Genomic DNA, 14783 nt, shown 5'->3' on the forward strand with positions numbered 1-14783 from the left:
ATACACTGCTATAATTTATTTAACATCTAGATATTATTCTTACAGAAGGGCTTTTGAGATTATCAGTCATCCTGTTTTTTAGACAAAAAAAATGTGATTATATATGGTACATATTATTTGGTAACCTGCTTTCCCCCCCCAAAATATCACAGACATCTTTCCATATTAAAAAATATAGGTCTGTAGCACAATTTTTAATGGCTGCACGATCTCCCACTGCATGGTTATAAATAATTTATTCAATCATTTTTCTATTATTGGATACTTAAGGTTTCAGATTTTTCGCTATTACGAATAATACTTGAGTAAACATCCTACGGTTACATCTTTGCATACATCATGACCTCATTCCCCGGAGCCTCTATTAATCTTTCTGCTCCCATACTCACACGTAACCCACGTTCATTGTTAAAAATTCAAACATTACAGAAACTAAAAATCCCCCCATTTTAAAAAAAGAAAGAATAATTCTTGCACGTAACAGAAAAATAATAATCTGGAAGGCCATTATAAAAGATGACTGACAAACGAAAATGGAATTCAAACACCACGACCGCAAATTAGTCAGAATAATGAAAAATATAACAAAACACATACACCAGAGAAGTGGCTGGCACCGTGATGTCACATTAAAAACCTGATAATAAATGTTTTGACTTATAGTGAGGTTTTCAGGAGTAGCAAAAGTGGGTGTACTAGAAACCCAGGATATATTACATTGTAGATGCGTAATCAATATAGTAGCACGACCAGCAGAGGAGTTGTCTCCTGTCTGCCCCCTCACATCCTTCCTTAACTAGTGCCACACTGAGGAGGAGAAATGGAGGTCGCAGCCTGACTTTTTGCTCGTCACTCCCAGCTGAAAAACAAGTGAGGCTGTGCTGATGGAGTGTGTTCACTGACAGGAATCAGAGAACCTAGCCACAGTGGGCAAGGCCTGTGTGATGAGAATGTAGATCCAAGGAGCAGAGGGGGTCACACTGCAGCTGTTTTAAACAGCATCCCAAACAGCTGACAACTGGCTTTACCTTCTGCCTCCCTGTGTCAGCAGGAACTTGCATCTCTAGCGTTTTACTTTTCTCTATTCAAAATGATCTTATTTCTCTCCAGCTTCCACCTATAAGGAAAGTAGATTCTTAATTTTGAGGCTCCTGGCAATCAGTTAGGTTTTCTGGAAAAGCACTGCTATAGACAAAGAAAACTATGTGATTAGTAAAGCTTTCATGAATACAAATTATGATTTAAGTAAAACTCCAAGTGTTTAAAGACCATGTTTCCTATCTAAAAGTCATAAAGTAGATTTCCTTTTATATTTAATGCTATTCAAAGACACTTAAAAAATCATTGTTAATGAATATATCTAAGCAATTATTTTTTGAGTACCAGAAAGATGTTCAACACTGCAAAAGAATGGCCTGAAAATAACTCTTAAGATAATTATATGTACAGTAAAACACTTAATATAAATTGTACAGCAACCTTTGAAACTTAAAAAGTCACAAAATGTTCAAGAACAGTTTTCATCCACCAAGGTAACTAATTAATCTTGTAAGACTAAAACAGAGATGAGCTAAAACACCTGGTAGTAAAATAACCTACAAGAGATAAAACACACACATTTTGGTCAATAGTATTTGAAGTTTGAAAGAATCATAGCCTAAAAACAAAAACCATAAAAGCCTACAGCTGCCATAAGTATCTCCAGAATTATTCTGTTATAAACAACCCCCCAAACAGAGAAAACACAGATTATAGATTATGTGATTCCTCTCCAAACAGTGTCTAGAGATTGAAAGATTGCTTTTCTCATAAGATATTATGATTAACAGCTCTACAAAAGAAAGAAAAATTCCAGTTTCTTTTAAGAGATGTTCCTTCTACCATCCTTCCTGTGCAAAAACAAGCAAATAAGAAAAATAAATTGTTGCCCGGATGCAAGATATTCAGGATCCACTTCATAAGACACAGTGACAGACACTGTGGCATTGGCCCAAATATTTCATTCTCTCACCCTAAAACTCTTGATAGTGTGAGGCATGTACTCCACAAACCAAGTTTAGGAGAGCAAGTCAGGGCTGAGGAACTGAAGAGGATAAAATAGGGCTCTGGATACAGGACACAAACAATATTTCCAAGTGCGACACTGAACACACTATGCTGAAAAATGTCACAGAAGAAGCACCTTTGGGGTTGTGTCTGATGGTGCTCCAGTAGGGAATGGGTTTCCAATAACTAGTAAACTCAGCTCTAGGTCCTGAGCTCAAAGAACTGGAAGATTCTTGAAAGAGGCGGAATCTGATACCATTTCCAAGTCACTGGTAATATATTAAGGTAAATATATGCAGCAGAGAGAGGTCATAAAAAAAGTAAAAAATGAACACCTCTGTATTTACAGAGCATGGAATGCATTTCATTTTCAAAACCTGTTCAATAAGATTTATGAGATGATGAACCCCTTCTGGTGAATGCTTTCTTCAAAGAATTGTTTAAAGAAATGCAACTTAGATGTCAACTTTAATATCATCATGAAAAAATACTGTATTACAGGTCCTTATCAAGGGAATAATACTCCCAGACAATGAAAACGCCAAATATATAAGTCACAGGCCATTATAGCTCTAAAGGACTGTAGAAATCATTAAGTTTTATCCTCTCATTGGTAGCTTATTTAAATGGAGGCAGAAAGAAGTGAAGTGTTTGCCCAAGGACTAGGTATAAATTAGCAAAATTACAAAGACTAAAATCCAAGTCTTTGAGAGTTCTACTTCATTTACTCAATACATGTACTATCATGGTTACTTCCCTTGATAACATACTATCAGCACCAGAAGGAGAAGGAAAGAGAAGAAACCGCAGCTGGTATGGAGGGATTCATCTGGGACGATCGATTTACATACATTATCTAACTGAATCCCCATTATAAAGTGTATGCCATTATTCTTATTTCACAGAGAAGGAACGGAAGACACAGAGAAGTAACTTGCCTAAGAGAAAACAGCTACTAATGGTAGCGCCCGGATTCCAACCAAGGTCTGTCTGATGTAAAGATGTGCTTTCAACCCTCTAGTCTCCCAGAGTTATGCTCCCTTCTTACTCCACAGTATATTTGTTCTGGGTCAGCTCTGGGTCTGACCGCCTCCAGTCATGACTGGCTTCTATGCTGGCTGGCTGGCTGGCTGGCTGGGTGCCCCCACCTCTCTCCTAGTCCAGCCCAGCCTTCCCAGGGAGAGGAAAGCCATCCTCTTCCCAAGAGCCTAAGAGGTAGATGTACTCTCTGGCTAAACTTGCCGCAGTAACTCTTTATCCCTTAAGCCTTCTGTTACAGCTAACTGCAGATCCAGGCTAAATAAATAGAAACACATAGGAAATACTATTTGTACTAATTAACCAACATATAAATTCAACAATGCTTCAAGTACCCTGCATTGAAACTATGTGGAACCAAGAACAAGGAGTATGTTAAAAAAAAAAAAAAATAGATGCTCCAAGATGCTCTCTACGACTATGGGGTGGGGGGGGGGCGGGGGTGGGATCAAAATCACCTGGAGCAATTTTCGCAGCCCAGGAATCTATTTCCCTCACCTCCAACACCCAGTTCTGATAGTACCTACACTCAGGGAGGGAAAGGCTAGCTTCTGGGAGGAGACGACTGGGGGCAAGTAATTTGAAAACATTTGTCAGGGAATTCTGAAAACCAGCAATATATTCTATGCCCTATCTAGTTACAACTACGGTCCCGAGGGATGAGTTAGATGGTGTAGATGGTGTCCATTTCTGTGCCCGAATAGAAAAGACTGAGGGAAGTACAGGCAGGGAAGGACAGTGTGCCATAACGAGCAAATCGGGATCTGGTGGTAAAAAGCTTACCAGCAAAGGGCCAGGCGAAACAACAATAACAAAAATGTTTAAATAAAAAGGTATATAAAGTCAAAAGGCACAACAGCCTGAACTGTTAGCCAGGGGGTGGGTCATCTCGGAGATTTCCACAGCTCAGGGAGCATCACTGTGCTCCAGGATAATGCAGTCACCGATACCACGGTTCTGAAATTAAACTATTTAAGAGAAAGCGTTCAAGTCAAATATTTTTTAATGGATTTCTTTCTAAAATGGCTAGATTCTCTGACTGGATCAAGAGTCACTGTTCTACTTATGTAAAAGTGATGCATGAGGGGCACCTGGGTGGCTCAGTCAGTTAAGCATCTGCATTCGACTCAGGTCATGATCTTGGGGTCCTGGGATTCAGCCCTGCAGCAGGCTCCAACCTCAGCAGGGAGTCTGCTTCTCCCTCTCCCTCTGCCCCTCCCCCCTGCCTGTTAAGCACAGGCTTAACTCTCTCAAATAAATAAAATCTTTAAAAAAATTATAAAATGATGCATGAAAAGCAACATGGTTTAGCGCGGAAATAGAGCACGAGTTCCAGAGTCAGCAGATGTAGGTTCCGGTGCTCAGGAGGTTTTGTAGTGTCCAGCACAGGGAATGTGGCTGAAATAGGTGAGGACAGGGAGAGTACGCAGAGTTTGAGGAGAAATTTGAGAGTTGCTGGGACAGGACCTGAGGACCACCAACACTTCAGGGATGATAGAGGAGGTAGAGGAGCTCGCAAACAAGACACAGGGACGCAGGAGTAATCAGAAACATGGAAGAAAATCTGAAGAATTTAGGGTCACGGACAGCATGACAATAGAGTGTTTCCAGAAGGAGGACAGTGCACTGTGTCAAATGCTGAATGGTAAAGCTAAACAAACAACTGAAGAATATTCCCTGGACACAGGAAAATAAGAGGTGATTAGCATCTTGGTTAGTAGAGATTCAAGAGAAACAAACACATATGACTCTTTTAAGAACTTTAGCCACGAAGGGAAGAACAGAAAGGGAGACTTAGCTGGGGATGAGGGGGAATGTTGGCATGTGAGTTTTTTTTAAATGGAGAAGAAAAGCTTACATATGTTTAGATGCTGATGGGAATGAGCTAGTAGAGACAAAGACTAAAGGCACAGCAGAAAAAAAATGGCCGACAAATGGAGTAAGGCCTCCGAAAATGCGGGAGGAAATGGGAGCCACCACACAGCGGAGGGACTGGACTGAGGAGAAAGGGAGGAACAAAGGAAGGCAGACCCTGCTGCAAGGACCCTGAGGGAGTTCCTGTCTAATGGTGTCTGTTTTCTCTGAGAAATAGCAGCTAGGTCTTCTGCTAAGAGGGAATGGGCCTCAAGGTGAACAGAAGAATTAGAAGCTTGAGGAGAGCAGAGATTTTAAACTGTCACCAGGGAGAATTCAAGAGGAGTACAAGCCCCCGCTCCAGTCTCCTCTTTGAGTTCACCCCGGAAACTGTGGACTCTGCGGCCATGAGAAATGATTAGGATACACTCTGAATGGCCAGCTTTAAAAATAGGATTCTCTCTTTTGTGCTTCAACCAGTGCCCTACACACCTCAGTGCACAGAGGAGAGGGACCTGGATTTGAATGTGTATTAGCCTGACAGACATTTCTGTCAGCACATTCCAAGAAATCAATTTTAGGCTCATATTTTAGTAAACAGCTAATATGAAAGCATAACACTGAAAAATATAATATGTAATCAAATTGAGGCAAATTAAGACAAAATACTGCAGTGAAAAAAGGCTTCAGTCATTGCAGGTTTCTATTCAGAATTAAATTTCTAGTATTAAATGTTCTTTTTCAATTTGTTTTGGGTCAAGAGGTTATTAACACCATAAAAAAGTTAATAGAAAAGTATGGTCTAGGACAAAGATGTGTTATTATATTTTGCATGAATGCCTGTTATTAGGAAATAATCAGTTCCTAAAAACAACCATTGCTAGTTCATTAAGGGACAGACAATTACATCAAAACCCATCTCCTATTATATTTTATTTCCCAATCAGTATTCTAGAGACAAGAGCACAAGTTATAACAGAAACTACACTTCTACGTCTACAACTGTTTAATAAAAGACATAAAGGGCAGGGCGCCTGGGTGGCTCAGTCGTTAAGCGTCTGCCTTTGGCTCAGGTTATGATCCCTGGGTCCTGCGATCGAGCCCCGCATCGGGCTCCCGCCTGGCGGGGCTCGGCGGGAGGCCTGCTTCTCCCCCTCCCCCGTTTGTGTTCCTGCTCTCGCTGTGTCTCTGTCAGATAAATAAAATCTTAAAAAAAAAAAAAAAAAAAAAAGACATAAAGGGCATATAGTTTTTTTTTTTTATCTAAATCATGTAGTTTATTTCCAATTTTTTTTCAATATTATGCATATTCATTTTTTTCCCTCTTACTCTGGCCTGAAATCCTAACTGAAATCTATAACTAGAAGGAAACAAGAATCAATATATAGGGATAAGGGGCATCTATTTAAAGTATGTCTTTTAAGAATGATTGCAGGGGCGCCTGGGTGGCTCGGTTGGTTAAGCGACTGCCTTCGGCTCGAGTCATGATCCCGGAGTCCCGGGATCGAGTCCCGCATCGGGCTCCCTGATCAGCGGGGGGTCTGCTTCTCCCTCTGACCCTCCTCCCTCTCATGCTCTCTGTCTCTCATTCTCTCTCTCGCAAATAAATAAAATCTAAAAAAAAAAAAAAAAAAATGATTGCAATTGGCCAAAGCTCACATGAACCATAAAAAAAAAGGAACAAAAATCAAAAGCGCAAAAAGATATTTATGAACAGTCAAGAATTTAAACAGGGTAAGGATTAAAAATGTTGATGAGTATAGTTGGGAGTATGGGGCAATAGGAATGGCTTTAACATTTTTTTCTAGATCATTCAGAACTGTGGTATCAGTGGTTGTGATGCTCTTCGAGCTGCTGGAATCTCTGAGGTGACCCACCCCACAGTTAACAGTGCTCTGCCTTTTGACTTCCTATTTCTTTCTATTTAAATATTTGTGTTATTGTTGTTTCACAGGGCCCTTTGCTATTAAGCTTTTTACTGTCAGACCCCTCTGAGCTCCTTATGGCACACTGTCCTTCCGTGACAGAACTCCCCTCAGTCCTTTCCATCTGGGCAAAGAAATGTACGCCATCTCACTTACTAAGAATGTACGGGAACGCAGTTAATATTCTAAGCTAAAAGACTGCATTTTCCGGCCTCACTTGCGGCCAAGGTGGCCACGTAACTCAGTCTGAGCCAAGGAGGTAGAGGCAGAAATGCTGTGGGAGGTTTTTGGCGGGGGGGACCCCTTCTTTCCTGTTACTTGGGAGATAGGTGGAAAGGCAGGAGCGTCAGAAGCCACCTCAGACAATGGAGTGCCCTTAAGTACGAGGGTAGAAGCCACACCCTTTGGAAGTGGAAGATCAAAGTAGCATAAGTCACCAAGGACTTTGTGGGACTGCCACAGTACCCCTGAAATACTACCTCCAGGCTTTATTTTCTTACACAAAGAAAATCCCGGAGTCCCAGGATCGAGCCCCATATCGGGCTCCCCGCTCAGCGGGGAGTCTGTTTCTCCCTCTGCTCCTCACCCTGCTCATGCTCTCTGTCTCTCTCTCAAATAAATAAATAAATAAAAATTTTAAAAATAGATATCCATGAAATACTAGCAAGTCCAGTATGTAGATTAAGAAAAAATACATTAAGTATAATCCTACTTTTTATTTAAACTTTTAAAAAGGGTGTCAGTTGCATGTGTATATATGAAGAGAAAAAAGTCTGAAAAGTTGTGCATTATACTGTTATTGAGGTTATTTCTAGTGGACGAGATTATGTAGAACATCTACTTCCTTTATTACTGGTTAGAATTTTTGTTTTTAACAGCGAGCAGGTATAACCTCTGTAATTAGAATAAAATATGCCACGTATTTGATATTCACATATCTAAAGAGATAACATATTATTCTGGCTTTATCTTATGATTTTATTAAAAATTTTTAGTTGGACTACTTTTATAATGATTTTTTCAAAGTAGAAAATTATACTTATTTTAGCTATCAACAATCTCTAATATACAAAATATATTTAAGGCACAGGTCAAATCTGTTTTTTTAATATCTAATTATAAAAACAACAGCTTGTTATTGAAATGGGTAATGTTTTATCATAATTGGTGTGACAGTAAATCATGAATCTCAAAGGTAAATATAAAATAGTATCCATAGGAATTATATGTAAGAACAGTAGGAGTGAAAACAGACTTAGCATACTCATTACTAATCCCACATTCTCAAAATCCACAAAGATTAACATTAAAAAAGGGAAGTTTCCTCCACCTATTAAAATAAACTTTGCATAAATGACTTGCCTAGAGTGATTTATGTATTGAGTAATAAAATAGTAGAGAATAGAATAAAAATCAATAACCTACTGCATAGAAATAACCACTCACCTAAGCACTCAAAGGGATCTAAAAAGTTCATGCAGGTGGGCAACTGCTTAGGATTTATGAGGGGAACAAGCCATGAGCAATACCAGCCATGTTTTCTCTGAAATTCACCCTCTAATCTGGTAACTTGTAACCTAGAACGACGACTTCCAAAACATGCTGCCCCTTTTCCAATCCTCACCATTTGATTCATGCAGGTAAAACTTAGTCTCCCTTTTAGGTAACGACTTGCACATACCTTCCCACTGGCCAGTCAGCACCAAGGTCCTGTTAATCACCACATCGATTTCCGTAGCTCCATCTTCCACAGCCAATCTGATCTCTTCCAATCGTGTTTTTAAATGAGTCTGTCCAGCTGGAAAGCCAGTGGCCACTAGCAGAGAGAGAGAAAAGAAAGGAGGGAAGGAAGGGAAGGAGGAAGGAAGGAAGGAAGGAAGGAAGGAAGGAAGGAAGGAAGGAAGGAAGACAAATTTCAGTTGGTAAGTATCTCAATAAGGAATTTCATACAAAAAAACAAAAAAACAAAACAGCATTTTGACCAAAGCATTAATGACACTAAAGAGCTTCACGCCTATCTTACAAAGCAAAGTGCAAAGAAATAGAATGTCATCTCATATAGTATTGGTGTTAGGATGAGTATTAGTATTTTATAATTTGAAAAACCTGAAATTAAGTTTCTGCAGAGATGCTCATGAGGGGGCTTTAAGTAAATAGAAATTAAGAAACTACGTATCCTCACAGTGATAGTCATAAAATAGTAGCTATAGCCCTGTCTTGATGGACACTGGTTAATTATTGATCCTACTCTTAATTAAGTTGGTTACCACTGTATTCTTGATTTAATCACTCACATTTATAGCTGTTGCAACCAAATTGCAATATAGGTTCTTCCCACTGCCTATCTTAAAATGAAGACCAAGCAGATGAGAATAAAGGGAAGCAATTGCAAGAGGGAAAAAGACGTAATATTGTCCACAAAACTGGGGCAGGGGCGAGTTGGGAAGAGCAAGGCCAAATACAAATTTTAAAAAAAATGAAAATACAGCTACACTTCTGAAAAACCATTAACATTTTTTACACGTGCATCATTAAGCCCATTTCCATTACTAAAGATAACCTTTTGTATTTCCTTGATGTTATTAAATTCCTTGGGTCTGCTATCTTAGAGGAAAGCATGTTTCCCTGTTGTATAAAAGAAAAGCTGAATTGAATGAGGCTGATGAAAAATTTAAGGTAGCTGCCAAACACTTTCGGAATCTTCACAAATAGCTTGTATATCAATACTATGTGTTTGTTTTGATGTATCCCTAATAAAATAAATTAACCATCTTTTTAGACTCCTTTTTTAAAGAACCAAGATATTCCTCTTAACATCTTCTAAAAGTACAATCTAATTTTATATCTATCCATCCATACACACTCACACACTCACCTACACAGAAGTTTTAAAGACTCTTTTGTCTTTCACGCCCAGTCCTGTTGAGTCTATCTTAAGGGAATAACTCCTGAACATACTCTCTTGTCTTTACCACCCAGGCTTTGGAGTGGCACTCCTCACACGTCTCACTTGGACTGTGATAAGTCTCCCTAACTCCCTGTCACCCCGCTCTACTGGATCCACGATCACCCCCGTAACTCACTACATCATGCAGCGGATCATGACATGCCTTTGCTGAAAATCTTGCAGTATCCTCCCCAACACCAGAATAGAGCCCAAATGCCACCACCAGGCCATTTTCCCCTATGTGATCTGGCCCCGATCTACCTTCCCAGCTTCAACTCCCAGAGCCCCCTTCCACCCCCCACTTCATCCCAATTCAGATCCAACAATGACAAACCACTTGTGGTTCCCTGAATGTGCTTCTGTGCCTTCACACAGGCTAATTCCTCTGTCTAAAATGCCATGCCCTGTCTCACCAACACCGTCAACTCCCCCTTCCCCTTTGAGACCCCCAGCAGTTATCATCTCCCCTGTAAAGAATTTCCCTTACTCTCTGAGTGTCACCAACCTCTGCAAAATAAATCACTCCCTGCTCTGAGTTATAACTGTACCTTCTGCGTATCTTTATTGTCATCTTTTTCATATATATTACTACATATCCTGCATTATGACGTTTTAAACTTGCTTATTCCTCCTAAACAACCAAGTTTCCTTAAGGACGGGGATAAGGTTCTATATTCTTGGGAATGAATGTGGTCTGCTACTTAGGAGGCAAGCAGATATGGAGAGAATGAGTAAATAGAAATCATTAAATATATAAAGCTAATTAAAATCATAGTATAAAACTGTATATAAAACCCCCAGGTGTCTGAGTTGAAGAACTGGAAACAGGTTGAGAGACAAGAGCAAAAGCCAAAACAATTTTACCGGAAGCCACTGGGATGGTACAGCCCGAGGCCTTCAGCGCTTTAACCGCATCACACACTCGCGCGGGGTAGACACAAACAGCAGCGGTCGTAAGGCCTGTGACGAAAGAAATCATAACAGCCTGCTTTATGGGAAGTTCACCTTGAACAATAGGCTTTTAATTATTTACACCACCACCCTGGCAGAAATCAAAATGAGAGGAGAAATAATTCCCCTGTGACACTGCACTGAATGAAAAAGTTTTGACTCCCTAACATTCCCTTCCAGTTCTTGACAATAGGGATCTTTTTCTCCTTGTTCAAGACACGGAATAAAATAACTGTGATGCACTGGTCTTGGTGGTCAATATAATGCCACTTTTTAAAGATCCCTAAGCGGTAAACTTAATGGTCTTGACTCAATGAGAATATTGTATTTCATGTAGGTAACAAAATCCAGATTTGTACAGCTAACAGACAGTGGATGAAAAAAGTGGATGAGAACCTGACAGGGTAGTATAGCAAAATGACATTTAACTGATCCTATTCCCTCTCTTGCAAGAAATAATACAATCTAGATCTGGAGCCCTCACTTGGAGGAATAAGCTCTTAAATTTAAAAATTTAATAAAATAAAAAATTTTATTTGATTAAAAAATCAAATAAAAATCAAACAGCCACTATAAAACAAAGCAAGAACATAGACTTCTATAAAGTTGCTACTTTCAACAATTTTGTATAACAATGCCTATACATAGGTGGTGCTTTTATTGTCAACCCAAAAGACACATAATAAATATTTTTCAAAAGCTGTGGAGTTGTTTAGGTCTATAAATTATCTTCAAATTATTTGGGATAAAATACCTGCATTGGGCCAATGCAACATCTCCAGTTGCATATTCATTACCGACAGGCACTCGGGAATCATGAAGCATCCCTCCATCGAAAGGTGTGGCTCCTAAAATCAGCCCAGTGAGTACCAGGACACATGGTCTTGGAAACACCCTTTAGCCTTCCAGACCTCGGTTTCCTCATTTAGAAATAGGGGATCAACTCTCAAAGGTCTCCACCATTCCTAAGATGTTAAGATTCTAAACTTATGGCAACTTTAGAAAGTCCTTTCTTTCAAGTATACTAAGAGAGTGAATATAACTTTTTTTCAAAAGATTTAACCTAATATACGAGCACGCAATATTCCCCATTTGCATTTTATTCTCAAAAGTATTTCATTTACTCACAGAAAATACTTTATGTATGAGATGTGATTATTAAGTAATGAGACTGGCTTTTGCACATGTGGCTAGGGAATGAGAATCAGTATTTTAGAGTCACTAGATAGAAAATTTCCCACACTGAAGAACTGGAAAGAAAAATAAAGAAACTCTCTACCAGAAACTTTAATCCAGGATGGAAAGAACTGACCTAAAAATGAGACTCAGATTCTCTCCCTGCTGTTTTTCAGAGAAGAATCCCAATTATTTGTCTATGTACACAATTCTACCGTGGATTTTATTGCTGTTATCATTTTAGCAACTGCATCTTCTCAAATCCTCTTAGATTTAGTGATTAGTACCATAAAGAGGTAAACACAGAGAGATTATACACAATGATTTTACCTTTATCATGCATATTTAAACTTTTTAAGAGATCTTCCCGGATTGGATACTTGGCTTTATAACAGAGCCTTTGAATGTTGGAAGATGTGTCATCGCCTGAAAGTGTAGTAAGATCTATAAAGGTAACGGCTTTCAGGAGCCAAGCAGCCTGGTTTAAAGAAAGTAAAAACAAGATTAAAAAAAAATTCATCTCCAACCCAGTTAGTTGGTAGAAAATCATTAGACAAACGTGGGTGCTAATTTCTGACGTCTACCCTGTTCTAAGGCATGTCCTTCTCACATGTGATACAAACATTGCTCAAGAGTGACCAACAAGATGAACACTGCATAGAACAAAATAAAAGAGGGATACAGAGTAGCCTTAAAAATTAATATTCCCGGGTGCCTGGGTGGTGCAGTCAGTTAAGCGTCCAACTCTTGATTTCCGCTCAGGTCATGATCTCAGGGTTGTGAGACTGAGCCCCGCACTGGGCTCTGGGCTCAGCACAGAGTCTGCTTGAGATTCTCCCTCTCTTCTCCCTGCCCCCCCCATGTATGCTCTCTCCCCCCCCCCAAAAAAAAGAATCTTTAAAAAAAAAATTATTTTTCCTTCCATAGCTATCCCAAAGTGAAATCCCTAATAGATCAAGCCTCTCCACACCAGACCTCTCCATCTCCTCCACTAGGGGCCCCTGATGGCTACCATATGACAGAACCTGGGAAAAAGAGGGTCTCTAGCTGATATTTTAACCTCCAGCCTTGGGATCTGGGATGAGACTCTTTAAAGAAGAGTCTCTAATTTTGTTGTTGTTGTTGTTGTTCGCTTTAATCCAATTCCATTTCTAAAACAATATTCATAGTTCATAACTCATTCTAATGAATTTCCTTTTATCTTTCAATCGGAATATTTCCAAGGATGAACAAAATGTAAAATGTCACCCTAAAGGATTCAATCACACTATTTTGCCTCACTTGTGAAATGAACTCTGAATTCCTTTTAGTCCTGTGATGCATAGCACATCTTTGGTCAGTATACACTGAAGGCTATGCTGACCACAAGTACCCTATAAAACATCACTTTTTGAGTTTTGGGAAATGATTTATGAAAATTAATAGTAAGGTAAACACAATGGTCAAAGGAGGTCAACTCTTATGCCTAAGTGCCTCAACAGCAGACACACCAGGTTTAGATGTTATGGTTTAAAAATTAAAATAGAAGACAACCAAAGAAGGTATGTCTAAGGAACTGAATAAATGTGTTGAGGAAATATGCCATTTAATTCACTCATGAATAAAGATGCCTCAAATTCATTTGTGGCTTTGCCACTCAAGAGTGGTATGATTTTTAACTTGTTTGGATAAATGTGTTATCTTTCTCCAACCCATCATCATCATATATGAATTATTAAAATAAGTCATGGACAGGGCGCCTGGGTGGCTCAGTTGGTTAAGCGACTGCCTTCGGCTCAGGTCATGATCCTGGAGTCCCGGGATCGAGTCCCACATCGGGCTTCCTGCTCGGCAGGGAGTCTGCTTCGTCCTCTGACCCTATCCCCTCTCAGGTGTTCTCTCTCTCTCATTCTCTCTCTCTCTCAAATAAATAAATAAAATCTTTAAAATAAATAAATAAATAAATAAATAAAATAAAATAAAATAAGTCATGGACAGCTGCAATCTTTTAAGTTTAGATGCTTCTTGAGTGAAATTCAATACTGTGGCCTTGAGGGAAGAGACCAGGCATTGTAAACTACAGGAACAGAATGCTCAAGAAGAAGCCTTACTTGCCACTCCTTTTTCACGGTTCTGCGAGCCTGGATTTGTTCTGCACGCCTCAGAACTGCTGGTTGATTCACTTGTATTTTGGAGATCCAGCTAAGGTCTAAAGGGGAAAGAGGAACACTTCTTATTAAATATATTCACCTATTTTTACGTGGTCCTTGAAAGGATATATCATTTTGCATCAAAGCTGTTTTTAAAGCCTATGCTTTTTTGCACAATTACAAATAAAGAACCCGTTGAAAGAAACCCAGCCCTGAAAAGGCATTCTTCATGTAAAATCAAGTACATTTGGAACTGGAAGAACCTGTATTGATTCATTACATAGATATGTCTAACAGGGGAGGAAAATGTTATATTACTCGTGCCTCACTTCTGACAGCAAAGACTTATTTGTAAGTGCCCAGTCCAGGAGAACAAATGATTAATAAATACTTAAGTGAATTAATGTTGGGGCTTAAAGGAATCCTTGATCACTACTCCCCTTACTGATAAGATTTATATCTACTAGATGCTGATATGATATGATATGATATATGATATGATATGATATGATATAGCCCATGCTTTCCTCAAAAGGGACTTTTTCAGAATGTATTAGAAGTTACAACATTGATAGAACAGAAGTTAGAAAAAGGGAAAGAAAAAAAAACAAAAACCAAGGTGTTCAAAATTCTGGGAGACATCTCTATTGCTTCTGTTTTAAAAGGCTCTTCCCCACCCCGACCCTACCCTCCATCTCTCTGAGTTAAACGTAATTT

The 14783-nt window shown here is 39.2% G+C and overlaps 1 protein-coding gene across 3 annotated transcripts in view; it reads right to left on the bottom strand.

Moving 5' to 3' along the window:
- DERA (deoxyribose-phosphate aldolase) overlaps nt 1-14783 on the bottom strand; it is a 122211-nt gene that overhangs the window by 55414 nt on the left and 52014 nt on the right. For all 3 annotated transcript variants that reach the window (XM_021690531.1, XM_021690532.2, XM_021690529.2), the window contains exons 2-5: nt 14028-14125; nt 12268-12415; nt 10675-10770; nt 8545-8679 (exon numbers count right to left, since the gene is read on the bottom strand). In XM_021690531.1, coding sequence (XP_021546206.1) covers nt 8545-8679; nt 10675-10770; nt 12268-12415; nt 14028-14125 — 477 coding nt within the window. The remainder of the gene's footprint in view (nt 1-8544; nt 8680-10674; nt 10771-12267; nt 12416-14027; nt 14126-14783) is intronic.

The sequence above is a fragment of the Neomonachus schauinslandi genome, chromosome 5, assembly GCF_002201575.2.
Source record: "Neomonachus schauinslandi chromosome 5, ASM220157v2, whole genome shotgun sequence".
Lineage (NCBI taxonomy): Eukaryota > Metazoa > Chordata > Mammalia > Carnivora > Phocidae > Neomonachus > Neomonachus schauinslandi.